A 16,230-nucleotide genomic window follows, 5' to 3' on the forward strand; every position below is an offset into this window, starting at 1 on the left:
CTTGAATTCTGTTTTCCTTCTTAGGGCCTGGTGGGTGCAAAAGGGGAGCCAGGAGAGCCAGGAAAGCCAGGACAAATGGTGAGGAGTGGGATGGAGCCAGTGGAATGGACAAATGGTGGGAGTGATGGTTCTCCCTGAAAGAGGCTGGAGGATGCTGGCATCTCCTGGAGGTGTAAAAGTCCAATGCAGGCACCATTTCCTGCTCCTACTGAACCCTCCCTGCTCCAGTGAGAGGGAAAATCCCAAAGGGAATATTGTAGCTTAGAGTATCTCCCAGAGCACACTGGGGCAAGGCAGGGAGGGAAGCCAGGAGGGGCATCCCTGGCACAGCATCCTCACAGAGGGGTTTCCTTCTCCTTTGGGATTTTAGGGGGCTCCTGGACAAGCTGGCCCTAAAGGACGGAAAGGCTGCAAAGGAGATAAGGTACCCCCAAAGTCCTCCCCTGGGGATGGCACCTGAGGGGTCTGCCCAGTGGGCATGGGGTGGGCAGGCCTGAGCTGGGGGACCATGGAGAGCAAACAGTGGGAATTGCCCAGGAGGATCTGTTTTTCCCCACCTGGCAAGCACAGGATGCTCCTGGGCTGGTTTTGGGGTGAGGGGCTGGCATATCCTGCCTCCAGCCTGGCTTGGGGGGCACAGGGGCCTCCCCAGCTCTTGGTGCCCATCTCCAGAATCCCCCAGTGCCTGCTGGGCTCTGTCCCCATCTCCTCCTGCCCAGTCCTGGGATGTGGCTGAGCTGTTGGAGACCCACATCCCCCCTCTCCTCTTCTCCCAGGGCGATGCTGGCCAGGAAGGGGACAGAGGGGTCCCAGGAGAAGCTGGCAGACGGGTAAATGGCACTGCTGTCCCCACCAGGGTGGCAGGGAGCTGCTTCTTGGAGCCTCTGCAGGGTGGTCCCAGTTTTCTGGGGGTTCAGAATCCCTGGAGAGGGGATCCTGGAGGGGCAAGGGGTGGCTGGATCAGTTTGGAACTACCTGTGAGTCTTTCACCTGTGGTCCCCAGGGCAAGCGAGGCAAGATGGGCCAGCAGCCCCCACGGGGTCCCTGGGGACACAAGGTAGGTGGCTTTGTCAGGCTGCTCTGCCCCCCTGGCAGTTTGGGGGTGCTCCCACCTGCCTGAGACCAGGGTTAGAAATGAATAAACCATAACTGAGGGCTCTGCACCCCCCCCAGAGCCCCCCAGCCCAACAGGGGCATCACCCACAGCCCCCATGGGCTGCACTCCCTGCCCTGGAGCATCACCCTGGGCACAGCCAGGGCTTCTCCCTTTGCATTTCAGGGCTACCCAGGTGACAAAGGACTTCCAGGACCCCAAGGCCCCCAGGGACTCTATGTGAGTATCAGTGTGGGGTTTTGGGGTGCTGGCTGCTCCCTGTTTGACCCCACTGTGTCAGCAAGGAGGGATCTGTTTAAAATGAGGGAGTTTTTAAATGGTTCATCCATCTCCTCCTGTCTTCTCCTCCCAAATTAACTTCCCAGGAGGGTGTGTGCAGTCAGACAAATCACATCATCCCCAAAATGTGGCTCTGGAGGCCAAATCCTTCTTTTACGTATGTGTCTGATGCCAGGCAGTGCTGAGCTCTGGTGGGACTGTGCCCACTTTCCCAGAGAGCTGTCACAGAGGGACAAACTGCAGCCAGAAAAAAGGACACAAATATTTCTTTTAATTACTAGAAATTGCTTTTTTCTCTGCTTAAAATTAAAAAAAAAAAAAAAAAAGCCCAACTGGCAACTTCACAAAATTCCCCAGGCTGGATATTCTCAGGGAGCCAAGGCACCTCCAGCGCATTTTTAATGGGCTTCGATGATGGATCCTCCTGAAAGCAAAAATCAAAGAAAAAATGAGAAAATGACTCAGAGCTTCTAAAACTGCCTGAAATCCTCAGGATCCTCAGGTGTGGGGAGGGCCCTCCTTGCCAGGGGCTGACAGGAGCAGCTCAGCCCAGGGTGAGGCAGTTCCATGTTTCTCTCTTAGGGCATCCCGGGGCTGAAGGGCATCAAAGGAGACCCTGGACCAAAAGGACACAAGGTAGGGGACACGTGCCAGGCACAGCAGGGACACTGGGCACAGGGTGGCATTGAATTTGATGAATGCCATCCCTTATTCCTCTCTTTTTGAACCCTGATGGCTGCACCATCTTTCTCTGGCAGTTGGCTGCCATGTCCCCAAGTGCTGGGAGATGGAACCTTTAGATTTTCTCCCAAATCCAGTCCTTTTGCAGCTTTTCCATCCTCCTGAAGTTGCAAGCAGCAGTGTGGAGCCTTTAAATCCCTGCTCTCAGCATTGATGCTGATGTACCATGAGCTGAACCTCCCTTGTGCCATTCCTGATGGATCCTTGGCTGGAGAAACTGAGCACATCCCATCCCAGATCCCCTCCCGTTGATCCCATCTCATCCTATCCCATTGATCCCATATCCCATCGATCCCACCCCATTGATCCCATCCTATCCCACTGATCCCATCCCATCGATCCCATTGATCCCATCCCATTGATCCCATCCCATCCTATCCCATTGATCCCATTCTATCCCATTCCATTGATCCCATCCCATCCTGTCCCATTGATCCCATCCCATCCCAGGCAATAGGAAGCTGCCTCTGAGCCTTCAGGAAAAGAAAACTTTTGGAATCATTAAAACTTTAAATTTATTGTCAGCTCAGTGAGCAGCTCCTGGGAGAGCACCCAGAGGGGAGGCTGTGCTGGGATTTTTCCCTGCTTCTGCTTTCAGCACACCAAGAATCTTCTTTATTCTCTCCAAGTGCTTCCTTGCAATTTCCAAGGTTTTCCTGAGAGATGTTTTAGTCTGGGATGATCCTTTCATCCCTGCTGCTGCCTCTGTCCCAGCAATGAGGGGACAGTGAATTATCTGGAACAATTCTCTGGTGTTTGGGGTTTTTGCTCCAGAAATTTTGCAGCCCAGCCATGAGTGGGAATTTCCCCATCCACGTTGGTGTCCTGGGGCTTCTGTCCTTCCCTTTGCCACCACAGCTCTCCCTGACTCTCTCCTAGGGTGAGAAGGGCAGCAAGGGTGACCTGGGCCAGCAAGGGGATGATGGCTTCAAGGTGTGTGACAAATTTTGCTCTTTTCCTTCCCCCCAATCCCTTGTCACCCTGTGTGACATCCTGCCACGTTTCCAGGGCAAGCCAGGACCCCACGGTGTCCCTGGGAGGCCAGGACCCAAGGGAAGGCAGGTAAAGGCAGGGTGGAGAGGGATTGTCAGGGACTGAAATGAGTATTTGGGGTGAATTCCTTGTTTTTCCATATAAAATCCAGCTGGGGAAGGGGCTGGGTTGTAGAAGGATGCAGGGCTGGGGGATGTCCTGAGCTCTCTGTTGTCCTTGCAGGGTGACACTGGCCCCCCTGGCCCACAGGGACAGCCTGGAATTCCTGGGACACCGGTGAGTCCTTTTCCTCCTGCAGGTTTGGGGTTCGCTCCTCACCCCACAGGGATGCAGCTTTGATCCCACTGCCTCCCTCTTATCCTGGTCCTGTTCTTTCTTTCCAGGGCTTGTCTGGACCCAAAGTAAGTGGTGGGGAGCAGCTGGAGGGGGATCAGTGGGATCCTTCCCCTCTTTCCCACTCTGGGGGTGCAGCTCAGCGCAGCAGCATCTCCCCCCTTCTTTCCTTCCCTTCTGCACCTCCTCCTCTGGCAGGGGCTGAGAGGTTTCCCAGGCCTGCCAGGCCCCAGGGGCACCCCAGGGATGCCGGTAAGCAGAGCCACAAACTCCCCCCAGCCCAAAATCTGGGTCACCCACTCCCCCAAACCTTGCAGTGAGGCTCTGCCATGCCATGCTGTCACTCCATGGGGATGCCCAGCTGCTGGCACTGTGGAGGAGCTGCTGAGGGGCTCATGGGCAGCAGCCAGTGCCACCAGTACTGTCATTGTCCCCCAGGGTGTGGCTGGCCCCCCTGGTCCCAGCGGGCCTGCAGTGATGCTGTCCCAGGAGGAGCTGCAGGTGAGTGAGCCTTGCCCAGGAGGGAAGGTGTGGTGGTGTTCACAGGGGTCCCAGGATGAGGGAAGAGATGAGAAACTTGACTTTGTTTTAGAAGGTTGATTTATATTATATTATATTATATTATATTATATTATATTATATTATATTATATTATATTATATTATATTATATTGCTATATTATATTATATTATATTACTATATTAAAACTACACCAGAAACAGAAAAAAGATTTCATCAGAAAGTTGGCAAAAAAAGAATAAAATAATAATAAAATCTTGTGACTGATTAGAGAGTCTGAGACAGCTAGACTGTAATTAGTTATTAATTAAAAGCAACCACATAAAACAAATCAAAGGTGCACCTGTTGCATTCCACAGCAACAGATAATTATTGTTGGTTTTTTTCCTCTGAGGCTTCTCAGGAGGAAAGATCTTAATGAAAAGATTTTAAGATAATATGTCTGTGACAGGAAGGGGCTGCCAGGGATGCTCTCCCCATGTTCTGCTCCTTCTGAGGTCCCCTGTGCACCAGGACCCAGAAAATCCAGCTACTCCCTCTGTCCCCCTGCTTGTCCTTGTCCCCTCCATGTGCCATCCCTGATGATCCTCCTGGGGGGATCTATGGTCAGCTTGGTGATATCCCCTCCTTTTTCTTCCAGCACCTCATTTATTCCTCCAACCACCTGAATTACACCCTGGTCTGGGCTCTGCTGGACACCCTGAGCCGGGAGCTCCAAGCCCTCGTGGAGCATCCCAATGGCACCAAAACCCACCCAGCCACCACCTGCAAGGAGCTGCTGCTGGCTCACCCCGGCCTGCCCGATGGTACCGGGGCATGGGGGGCACCCCTGGGCCTGGCCTGGTCTCCAGAGCCTGGGAAGGGACAGGCAGCTCTTTGAAATAAAGAAATTTTGGGGAATGAGGTCAGATGGGCTTTGTGGGCATCCCTGCAGAAACAGGCTGGCAGCCTGGGGTGGGATGGCACTGTGTGGCACCCTCCCTGTGCCAAACCTGGGTGCCAAGGCTGTCATCTCCTCCCTCCAGGGCAATACTACATCGACCCCAACCAGGGCAGCCCCCAGGATGCACTGAGAGCCTTCTGCAACTTCACAGCTGGGGGGGAGACCTGCATTGCCCCCGTGCAAAACCAGGTATGGGGTGGCTTTTATGGGGCAGCTGCAGCCCCGAGGGACCCCTCAGCATGGGTGGGGACAAGGGCTGGTGGGGCTGGAGAGGGACAGGGTGCCCAGTGCCTGGCTGTGGTGCTCAGTCCCTCACTGTAGTGACCAGTCCCTGGCTGTGGTGACCAATCCCTGGCTGGGGTGCGCAGTCCCTGTCTGTGGTGACAGCCCCTCGCTGTGGTGTCCTCTGTCCTGGCAGGGAGTGAGGATCCTGGTCCCGGTGTGTGCCAGACTACAGGGACACACAGGAGCTCTGTGCTGGCTCCTTGTCCTGTCAGTGCCACTATCCCCTGCTGGGACAGTGTGACAATTGTCCCCTCTCCCCTCAGATCCCCATCAAGGCCTGGCTGAGCACCTACAGCTCTGAGAACACCTTTGAGTGGTTCAGCACCCTGCCTGGGGGCTTCCTGGTGAGTGCCCGGCTGGAACAGCCATGGGGGGACAGAGCTGGGTTGGGGTCTCCAAGTGCCACCTGCAGTACTGGGACAGTGTGGGAATTTGCAGGGGTCCCAGGATGAGGGAAGAGATGAGCATCTTGACTCCATATTTCACAAGGCTGATGTATTATTTTATTATATATTATATTAAAAGAAAATTATATATTATAACTATACTAAAAGAATAGATTTCATCAGAAGGCTTGAAAGGAAAGGAAAAGAATGATAACAAAATGCTGTGACTGACCAGACAGTCCGAGCCAGCTGACTGTGATTGGCCATTAATTAGCAACAACCACATGAGACCAATCACAGATGCACCTGTTGCATTCCACAGCAGCAGATAATCATTGTTTACATTTTGTTCCTGAGGCCTCTCAGTTTGCCAGGAGAAAAAATCCTTAGGAAAGGGATTTTTTAGAAGATATCATGGCTACAGGAGAGCACCCATGTCCTCTGGCTGTGCACAGAGGGATGTGACATTCCTTCTGTCAGGAACGCCAGTGCTGAACAGGCAGCTGGACCCTGCCAGGGTTTAGTCTTGGGGGAGTGCAGCCCCCACACTCTGGATGTGAAAAATGCCATCATTTGTTTCTAAAAGTTTAAAAGTTTAATACTAATAAAATGGTTTTTAAAATAGCAATATAATTAGAGTAATAATAATTTGGACAATTTGGATTAGGACAATATGAGACAATAATAATGAAGAGTTATGGACAGTCTGGGTACCTTTTTCTGGGCAAAATAAGCCCAAAAAAGGACGGATGTTAACAGAGGATTAACCCTTAAAAACAACAGCCTGTTGCATATTCAAATATCTCATACATGATGCATAAATCCATTGAAACAAAGGATTTCTGTCTGGTGAATGTCAGCTTCTTCCTCTTAATCCTGAAGGATCTTCAGGGCTGAGTGAGGCGGGAAGGAGTTCGTTTCTTCTGATAATGGAGCAATAAATTCTCTTTCTCTGAAAGATTCAGGTGTCCTGTGGCTGCTATCTGGTGCAAGTCCTTTCTTTAAAAAAGTATCTTACATAGCATAGTTTCTATTTTAACATTACATTATAACCTAAAACTATATTTAACACACTACTTAAGAAAACTAATACAGCATCACTTTCTAACACAACACATACAATATTCATTTTAACATTTGCGAAAAGCCAATGCTAAACCAGGCATTTTTCCCGCCGGATTTCCCCGCAGCTGGAATACGCGGGGGCCAGCCCGGTGCAGCTGCGCTTCCTGCGCCTGCACAGCCACCGCGCCGCCCAGCAGCTCTCGTACTCGTGCAGAGCGGCCCCGCAGCGCCGCCGGCCCCAGCCCCGCACGGAAATCCGCTTCCTCAGCGACTCCCGGCAGCACAGCTACAGCGCCAGCCTGCACGGCTGCCTGGTGAGCCACCGGCAGCCCTTGCGCCGGGTTATACATGCATGCTCCAATTTCATAATTCAGGAATTATTTATTAAATTAAATACATTAATGAAGTATAAATAATAATAAATTATTGTTATATTTATTAATTATAATTATTTCTTGAAATAATAATTATAACAAATATATATTACAATAGTTTACTATTACTCATAGTTTATATTTTTAATTTATTTTTAATTTTTATCTTGTAATATTTTATATTAAATTATATATTTTATATAACATATATTATTTTTATATTAAATATTATATTATTTTCTATATTTTTATTTCTATATTTTCATCTTTTTAATTATTTTAAATTATTTAAATTATATTTAATTATATTTAAATTATTTTTAACCATTATTTATAATAATATAATAATATTGTATTGGTAATTATAATTATTTATCTTTATTATAAATATAATAACTTTATAATAAATAATTATAATTAATAAATAAAATGTAATTATTTATTTTACATTAATAAATAATAATTATTACTATAATTATTTATGTTAAAGTATAATTATAAATTAAATAATTAATAATTAATTCTTATTTTTAAAATGTTGATTTAAAATTATTTTTAAATTTAATTTTTAATTTCAATTTAATTTTAAATCTAGTTTTTAATTTTAATTATTTATATATTTTATATTAAAATAGTATTTTATATAAATATGTATAGCTTATATAATATACATTTATATAATATATAATATATAATAAATATTATATATATTTATATAAGGTATATAATATATAATCTTTATATTTTTATTTTTAATATATTTAATATTTATTAAATTTAATACATTCTTAAATTATCAAAGTATAAATTTGGAAAAATGCCACAAGCAAGTTCAAGTCTGAGCCAGGCAATCAGGGTTGGGGGGACTCAGGATTTGGCCTGTATTGCACCAAAGTCCCCGTGGGTCTCCAAATGTCATTTCCAAGGGTTTTATTTTATACAGTATTTTGGGCTCTGGAAGGGGCTCTTCTTTAGCATATTTTAGCATATTATTGCAGCTTTTCTTTCTTGCTGCCACGTTTCTCGGAATCAGTGGATGATTGCTGGAATCCTGTCAGGTGAAAACTTTCTGGGATAAACTTCTGATGATGCCTGTCAAATGCCTCTTGCTGGGGTCTTGTCAGACAGAAAAAATCCCTTGAAATATCCATCCCTGGAGACAGTCATCTGATGACACCTAAATCTCCATTTTTATCACCTGAATCTCCATTTTTATCACTTTGCCTATTACTGCTCATTGCCCAACACTGGCTTTGTACACAAAATGCTGTGGTTTTCATTTCCTTTAGCACAAATGATTTTATAACATACATCACACCTGCAAAATGCTCCCTACATTTGGCAGAGCCCTTTGGAGAGTGTTTGAAGCCCTGCAGTTTGGGATGGACAGGAGGGATGAGGCTGCACAGGGTGGGATGGGGATGGAGAACATTCATTCCTTTGGAGAGTGTTTGAAGCCCTGCAGTTTGGGATGGAGCGGGGAGATGAAGCTGCACAGGGTGGGATGGGGATGGAGAACATCCATTCCTTTGGCCCAAGGAGCTTCCTGCTCTGGGGATGTGACAAGGGGGAGGAACCAGCTTGGAAATGCCAGGAGAGGCTGGGGATGGAGCCAAGGGAGCTCCAGGCCCTCAGCTGAGGGGTTTGGTGGCACTCAGCTGTCCCTGGTGGTTATTTCAGCTGGACAACGAGTCCTCCATCGCCGACACCATCTTCCAGTTCAGCACGGAGGAGCTGTGGCTGCTGCCCCTGCGGGACCTGGCTGTGTTCCACAACGGCGACGCCTCGCACCAGTTTGGTTTCACAGTCGGACCAGTTTGCTTCAGCTGAAAGTGGTGCCGCCCAAATCGAGCCAGCCGGTTGTGTCCCCACCCAAGAGCCATCCCAGTGGGGACAAACGGAGCTGGAGGTGGCACAGGGCTCCCAGCTGCTCCACAGAGCTGTTGTGTTTGGAGCTGTGTTATGGCCTGGACTCCATTTCCTTCTGGAGTAGAGGAATATTGTTTACAGAAGTCATTTCTCTATAAATTATAAATATATTATATATGTATATATTATATATGAGAAGGTGCTGATTTAATGACTGCTTGGGGGAGGTTTGAGAATTATAATTGCTGGGAACTGTCTGTGAGAAAAAAAAAAAGAAGCAAAACCAGTGCCAGCTTGGGAAAAAGAGAAGGAAAGGAGCTTTTCTTTGCAGGATCAAGTGCACAAATGGTTGGAGCATTGATGGCCCAGGACTGGGCTGGAAAGTGGCCCTGGTGAGCCTGGGAGAGCCCAGTGTGCTGCTGCTCCAGCACCTCCCTCCCAGCCAGGCACCAAGAGCTGCAAAGGGGTGAAAATGTTAATCCCCCCCAAATCCTGCCTTGGTTTTGAGTCTCCACTTCACTGAGAGGGATTTTAGTGGTGTAGAGCCAGGCACTGCAGCACTGGGTGCCTTCGTGGCCATCTGCACCTGCTGGCACTCGGGGAAACTGAGGCAGGGCCAGCTCAGCACCCTCTGTTCCCAGGTGTAATGGGGATGGTTGGATTGTCCCAGCATAGAGCAAACGTGTGTACTTCTAGTCACAGCTAGAAGGAAAGTTCCCCTTTGTCCTGCCTGTTTATAGGGAAAATAAAATCACAGAATCCTAAATGGTTTGGGTTGGAATAGAACTTAAGAGACCATCCAATGGCAGGGACACCTCCCACTGTCCCAGGCTGCTCCCAGCCCTGTCCAGCCTGGCCTTGGGCACTGCCAGGGATCCAGGGTGGGCACCCTGTGCCAGGGCCTGCCCACCCTCACAGGGAACAATTCCCAATTCCCAATATCCCATCCAGCCCTGCCCTCTGGCAGTGGGAGCCATTCCCTGTGTCCTGTCCCTCCATCCCTTGTCCCCAGTCCCTCTTCAGCTCTCCTGGAGCCCCTTTAGGGGCACTGAGCTCTCCCTGGAGCTTCTCCACTCCAGGCTGCACACCCCCAAAAATCTCTCAGCATTTTCAGGGTGCCGGGGGTGACCAGCAGAAAACCCCTTGGGGTCCTTAGCTCAGGATGGAGCCGGGACCGAAGGCAAAGCGGAGCCGCAGAGGCCGGGCCGGGCCGTACCCAGGGCGCGGAGCCCGGCAGGGCCGCGGGGAGGAGCGGACGGGCCTGGGCCCGCCCTGCACTACAGCTCCCGGGGAGCCCTGCGCCGAGACACGGCACAGCGACAGCGCCGCCACATCCCCGTGACAGGCCGTGACAGGCTGTGACATCGGCGGGACAGCGCCGTGATATCGGTGTGACAACACCGTGACAGCGCCGGGACAGCAGCGCCGGGGGAAACGGGCCGGGCCCCGCGCCCGCTGCCGCCGCCGCCACCATGCAGGTGAGCCCCGGGACGGGACGGGCACGGCACTGCCGGCACCGGGAGACCTTCCTGGAACCTGGGAAATCCCCCCGGAACACCGGGATTCCAACCCGGAACCCCTTAAATCCACCCTAGAACCCGGTGATTTCGCCCTGGAACCCCGTGAATCCCCCCTGAATCCCCGTGATTCCAACCCGGAATCCCTTATATCCTCTCTGGAACCCCGTGATTCCACCCTGGAAACCCAGAAGTCCCCCTGGAACCCCGTGATTTCACCCTAGATTCCCTTAAATCCCCCCTGGAACACCGTGAATCCCCTTGGATCCCCTTAAATCCTTTCTGTAACCCTGTGATTCCACCCTGGAACCCCATAAATCTGCCTAGAACCCCGTGATTCCACCCTGGATTCCCCTATTCCACCCTGAAAGCCCTTAAATCCCCCTGGAACCTCGGAAATCCCCCCTGGAACCCCGTGAATCCACCCTGGAACCCCATAAATCCCCTTGGATCCCCTTAAATCCCCTCTGTAACCCCGTGAACGCCCCTGGAACCCCATAATTCCAACTTGAAACCCCCTAAATCTTTGGAGCCCCATGATTCCACCCTGGAACCCTGGAATTTCCCCCTGGAACCCCATAAATGATCCTGGAAGCCCATGATCCCCCCCTGGGACTATATGAATCCCCACCTGGAACCCCATTAATTCCCCTGGATCCCTTTAAATCCCCTCTGGAGCCCTGAGAATGCACTCTGGAACCCTTTAAATCTCCCTGGAACTCCATGAATTCCCCCCTGGAACCCCACGAATCTGCCTATAACCCCTTAAATCTCACTGTAAGTATCCAGGGTCGGGTTGGACAGGGCTTGGAGCAGCCTGGGGTGGTGGAAGGTGTCCCTGCCCATGCCAGGGCTGGGACAAAATGAACTTTAGGATCCCTTATAACCCAAACCATTCCATGGTTCTATTTGATGTTTAAGGCTCCCAGCCCCCTGAAGCAGCAAGGCCTGGAGGGTGACAGAGTCCTGAGGAGGATCCCAGTTTGAGGACACCCTGATAACCAGTGTGTCCCCAATATGGGACAGCTGTGACTGTCCAGAGTGGAGTCAGGGTGCTGCAGCTTTATCCAAAGTGTGGGATCAGACATCCCAGTTGGGCTGGAGCAGCAAGCTGGCATGCAGCCTGGCCCTGCTCTGTGCAGGCACCACTGGTTTTGCTAGAACAACCCCAAAAGTGCAGCAGCTCCTGCCCTAAATGCACGGTGAGCTCAGGAGATTTCCCAACAAGTTTTTGCTCCCGGTGTGAATTCCTGCGGGGGAGGAGCTGGGTGCAGCCTCCCCTGCTCAATCCAATCCCTGCTGCAGGGCAGGTGGGGGAGGACAGGGTCCCCTCCCTCTGAACAGCATCCCTCAACACCCTGGGACATCTCCCTGCTGGTGGTGGCTCTTCCCCGTTGGGAAGAATGCAGGGATTTTTAGGATTTTGGCCTCTTGACCTTCACCCACTGAGAAATCTCTCTGTGGCATCGCTGTTGGCCCAAGGAGTGTTGTTTTGGTGTCACACCCATGCTGGGAACCCCAAAAAAATGTGGCTCCACCTCAGGCTGGGGCAACAAAGGGATCTTCTGGATCTCTGGAACAGACTGCCCAGGGAAAGGGTGGAATCACCATGCCTGGAATTGTTCAGAAAACACAGAGAGGTGGCAGTTGGGGACAGGGTTTAGTGGAGGCCTCGGCATGCTGGGTTAATATTTGGATTTCATTATATTCGGTAGCTTTTCCAAAGTTAATGACTCTGATTTTGGCCATCACTTCTATCCCCCATCCCTAAAACGTTCACCTGCTCCTTCCACCACCTGTGGGTGAAGCTTGTGAAGGAGAAATAGCTTCATTTAAAGGCTAATTATCATTAATCTGTGGCCAAAGGAGGCTTAAAAGGGTGAGCCAATTACATGTGCTAATGTGCTGTGGGTAAGGAGGGCCGAGGGCTGTAATTGGAGCCGGGCTGTGGCCTGAACACCCACGGGCTGTTGGGTGGTATTTCTGGCTGAGGCTGGTCCTGCTCCTGTCAGTCACCTCTGCTGGTGCTGGAAAAGGCAGGAAAGAGCAGCCAAACACGGATCTGTGCAGGAGAGGAGCAGCTGTGAGCTCCACAAACACCTCCTAGGGAGGTTCGCCAAAGGGAGCACGAAAAACCCAGCAAAATTCCACCTTTGGAGCAAGATGGGGCAGCTGTGCGAGCTCAGCAGCTGATGTTACACAAGAGCAATTCCTGCTCCTCCTGTTTCAGCAGGGTGAAGGAGGAGGGGTGCTGCCTTTGCACGTCCCGGCAGTGTTGGGATGGATGCTCCTCTGCCAGGCAGGCACCCCTGGACCTGGTCCCTGTTGTTGGGTGGTCACACTTGTGGCTCTGGGTGCCTTGGTTGAGTTTTTGGGTGTCCTGGCAGTGCAGGAGGTTTCTGTGCCCTGGGAGGGGAGCAGAGGTTCTGCCCACCAGCTTCCCCTCAGCCTCCACCTGTCCCCAGGGACCTTCCCTCCTCAAATCCATGTGGTGAAATCCTGGATTTGTCTCTCTTTGTCATGGGCTAAATTGGCTTTTTGTCACAGCCCAGACACACACAGGAGCTGCTGCTGGGGGTGGGAATTGTCCTGCTGGAGCTCACAGGACAATCACAGCTCAGCGTGACTGTGATTGTCTGTGCAAGTTCCTCTTCCCGTTTCAGAGCTGGGGAGAACCTTGCGCCATTTGGGGACTCCCCAGCTGAGCATGGCAGGGTGGGGGTGCAGGGCCTGCTGGCAGTGTGGGCACCCATCACCCCCAGGGCTCCTGCACTGCCCTTCCCTGGCCTCTGTTCCAGATGACCTTCTACTTCTCGGACACAGTCGTGCTGCTCTTCGACTTCTGGAGTGTCCACAGCCCCACAGGTAGGCTGCCAGCCCTGGGACATCCATCCATCCATCCATCCATCCATCCATCCATCCATCCCTGTCCATCCATCCATCCCTATCCATCCATCCATCCATCCATCCATCCATCCATCCATCATCCATCCCTGTCCATCCATCCATCCATCCATCCATCCCTGTCCATCCATCCCTGTCTATCCCTGTCCAACTCCATCCATCCATCCATCCATCCATCCCTGTTCCTTCATCCTTCCATCCATCATCCCTATCCATCCAACACTATCCCTCCATCCATTCCTGTCCATCCCTGTCCAACCCCATCCGTCCATCTATCCATCCGTCATCTATCCATCCTTCCATCCCTGTTCCTCCATCCATCCATCCATCCATTCCTGTCCACCCATCCATCCATCCCTGTCCATCCATCCCTTTATTCATCCCTGTCCATCTCTCCATGCCTCCATCCATCTCTATTCATCCATCTCTCCATCACAGTCCATCCCTCCATCCCCTCCCTGCAGAGCTCTCTGGGCCCCTGGAGCAGTTTTTGGCAGGATCTGCCCCTCTCAGCTGCTCTGTGCTGTGCCCTGGGCGTGCCCCAGGCAGGAGTTGATCCTGCCAAGCCAAGAGCAGCAGGCAGGGAGCTGTGTGAAGCCCTCAGAGCACTCAGAATTGGCTCAGCTTCCCACTTTCTTTTACTCTTCTTTCTGATTTTGTTTATTCTCCCAACATCATATTTTAACTCCCATGTTCATTGTGGAGTCGATGCAAAGCTGTGTATTTTCACAGCTGCCCTCTAGGACAAGAGGGCACAGCCTTCAGCTGAGCCAGGAGAAGTTTAGGTTTAGTTTATTCTTTTTTCCTAAACTAAGAATTTAGGAAAAATTTCTTCATTGAAAGGGGCTGCCCAGGGAGGAGTCACCTGTCTGGAGGTGTTTAAGGAGGGACTGGATGGGACATTCAGTGCCATGGTCTGGGTGACAAGGTACAGTTGGGTGAGCTCACAGGTTGGACTCAATAATGATCTCAAACAGCTTTTCCAACCTAATTCTGTGAGTTAAAAAGCTAAATACACAATTTCCTGACATTTAACAACCCTGCTGCCCAGCCCAGTGCCTGGAGTCCCCCACATCCCCCCGTAGATACTCCCAACCCCTCCATGCCAGGCCCTGCTGTGTCCTTGTCACCCCCAGAACTCTCCCCTTGCATGGCAGTGTTGGGGTGTCTCTCCTGCAGGGATGGTGCTCTCAGCACTGGTGATCCCATGGCAGTGTTGGGGTGTGATGGTCACAGGGGTCTTAGGATGAGGGAAGAGATGTAGATCTGACTTCATATTTTAGAAGTCTTGATTTATTATTTTAAGATATATATTAAATTAAAACTACACTAAAAGAATAGAAGAAAAGGTTCATCTCAGAAGGCTGGCTAAGCTAAGAATTGAAAAGAATGAATCAACAAAGGTTTGTGGCTCGGACAGAGAGTCTGAGCCAGCTGTGCTGTGACTGGCCATTAATTAGAAAAAACCAAATGAGACCAATCCCAGATGCACCTGTTGCATTCCACAGCAGCAGATAATCATTGTTTCCATTTTGTTCCTGAGACCTCTCAGCTTCTCAGGAAGAAAAATCCTAAGGAAAGGATTTTCATAAAAAGATGTCTTCGACATTGGGGTGTCTCTCGTGCAGGGATGGTGCTCTCAGTGCTGGTGATCCCATGGCTGTTTGGGTGTCTGTCCTGCAGGGATGGTGCTCTCAGTGCTGGTGATCCCATGGCTGTTTGGGTGTCTGTCCTGCAGGGATGGTGCTCTCAGTGCTGGTGATCCTGCTGCTCTCTGTGCTCTATGAGGCTGTGAAGATGGGCAAGGCCGTGCTGCTGCGGCGGGCGCTGCTGGCCCTGCCCCGCAGCCTCAGCCAAGAGGCCCTGACCGAGCCCCAGGAGGAGGAACAGAGCGACCCCGCGCAGGGCAGGTACCCAGGGACCCCTGGCACCCCCCGGGCGCCCCCCTGGGGGCTCAGGGATGGAGCTGTGGGGCCATGGACAGCACAGGGGGGAGCAGGGCTGTGAGGAGGAGCTGCAGGCTGCCAGGGCAGAGGGGTGTGTACAGCCTGGGGCAGCCCAGCCCCTCCAGACCCCTGGGAGGTGTCCAGGGTGGTGGCTAGAGGCTCATGTTCCCCTCCAGGAGCCGTTGTGCAGGATGCAGGAGGGTCCTTCTGGTTTGGGGATGGGCACAAGCAGCAACTCAGTCCCCACAAGGCCCTGGCAGTTCCTTCCTTTGGAGCCAAGCCCTGGGTTTTTCCTCTTGTATTTAATGCCAGGTCATTCCTGAGGCTGCTCTTCCTGCCAGCCTCGTTGATTTTGGAGCAGGATTTCCCCCTGAGCTGCTGTTTGTGGTCCCCACCCCTCTCCCTGCTGCCCAAACCCCCTCTGTCCTCTCAGGCTCCTGGTGGGAGGTGATTCCAGCTGTCCCAGCCCCCCACTGATGGCATTTCCCCTCTCCTTGCCCAGGTGGTTCTGGTTCCACGTGGCCCAGACTCTGTTCCACGTGCTGCAGGTGGTGCTGGGCTACATGGTGATGCTGGCAGTCATGTCCTACAACGCCTGGATCTTCCTGGGGGCCATTGCAGGCTCCACCCTGGGCTACTTCATGGTGTACCCTCTGCTGGGCCGGGGCTAGAGCCCCCCAGGGTGGTGGCACACGTGTCCCACCTCCTGCTCCTTTGTCTGGAATAGCTGCTGTCACTTCTGTCTCTGTCCCCGTGCTCTGTGGGACACAGAACCCCAAGGACTTGCTGGGGCCCTGCTCTGGGGACAGGGAGCCCCATGGCCGTGCTGCCACTCAGCTGGTGGCTGTCCCCTGGCTCTCAGGGACCTTTGTCCGGGTGGTGACAGCAGGGTGGGGGGGTGCTGGCATTTCCTCCCCTCCCTGCTTTTCAAGGAGGTTCATCCTGGCTGGGACAGGAATGA

The 16,230-nt window shown here is 51.5% G+C and overlaps 2 protein-coding genes across 5 annotated transcripts in view; both read left to right on the forward strand.

The window, feature by feature from the left end:
- Window positions 1–15,029, forward strand: part of LOC102068108 (uncharacterized) — an 87,053-nt gene extending 72,024 nt beyond the window's left edge. For 3 of the 4 annotated variants that reach the window (XM_074555988.1, XM_074555985.1, XM_074555987.1), the window contains 19 exons: window positions 25–78; window positions 371–424; window positions 777–830; window positions 1,004–1,057; window positions 1,280–1,333; window positions 1,976–2,029; window positions 3,014–3,067; window positions 3,143–3,196; window positions 3,350–3,403; window positions 3,511–3,528; window positions 3,659–3,712; window positions 3,899–3,961; window positions 4,621–4,786; window positions 5,006–5,112; window positions 5,472–5,552; window positions 6,785–6,973; window positions 8,714–10,380; window positions 13,218–13,284; window positions 14,952–15,029. In XM_074555988.1, the coding sequence (XP_074412089.1) occupies window positions 25–78; window positions 371–424; window positions 777–830; window positions 1,004–1,057; window positions 1,280–1,333; window positions 1,976–2,029; window positions 3,014–3,067; window positions 3,143–3,196; window positions 3,350–3,403; window positions 3,511–3,528; window positions 3,659–3,712; window positions 3,899–3,961; window positions 4,621–4,786; window positions 5,006–5,112; window positions 5,472–5,552; window positions 6,785–6,973; window positions 8,714–8,863 (1,314 nt within the window). In that variant the 3' untranslated portion in view covers window positions 8,864–10,380; window positions 13,218–13,284; window positions 14,952–15,029. The other variant, XM_074555986.1, reaches the window with a different exon arrangement.
- On the forward strand, window positions 10,375–15,940 carry SLC31A2 (solute carrier family 31 member 2). The gene is made up of 5 exons (XM_074556643.1): window positions 10,375–10,380; window positions 13,218–13,284; window positions 15,007–15,026; window positions 15,112–15,233; window positions 15,772–15,940. Exons 1-5 carry the CDS (start codon window positions 10,375–10,377, stop codon window positions 15,938–15,940), a joined length of 384 nt encoding a protein of 127 aa, XP_074412744.1.
- Window positions 15,941–16,230: the final 290 nt, after the last annotated feature.

Source organism: Zonotrichia albicollis, chromosome 21 (assembly GCF_047830755.1).
Source record: "Zonotrichia albicollis isolate bZonAlb1 chromosome 21, bZonAlb1.hap1, whole genome shotgun sequence".
NCBI lineage: Eukaryota > Metazoa > Chordata > Aves > Passeriformes > Passerellidae > Zonotrichia > Zonotrichia albicollis.

Bases quoted from the DNA above. Each gene is read 5' to 3' on its own strand.
- SLC31A2 (XM_074556643.1), top strand. The intron at 13,285-15,006 runs GTAGGCTGCCAG...TCTGTCCTGCAG, and splicing joins GAGTGTCCACAGCCCCACAG to GGATGGTGCTCTCAGTGCTG. The intron at 15,027-15,111 runs GTGATCCCATGG...GTGCTCTATGAG, and splicing joins GGATGGTGCTCTCAGTGCTG to GCTGTGAAGATGGGCAAGGC.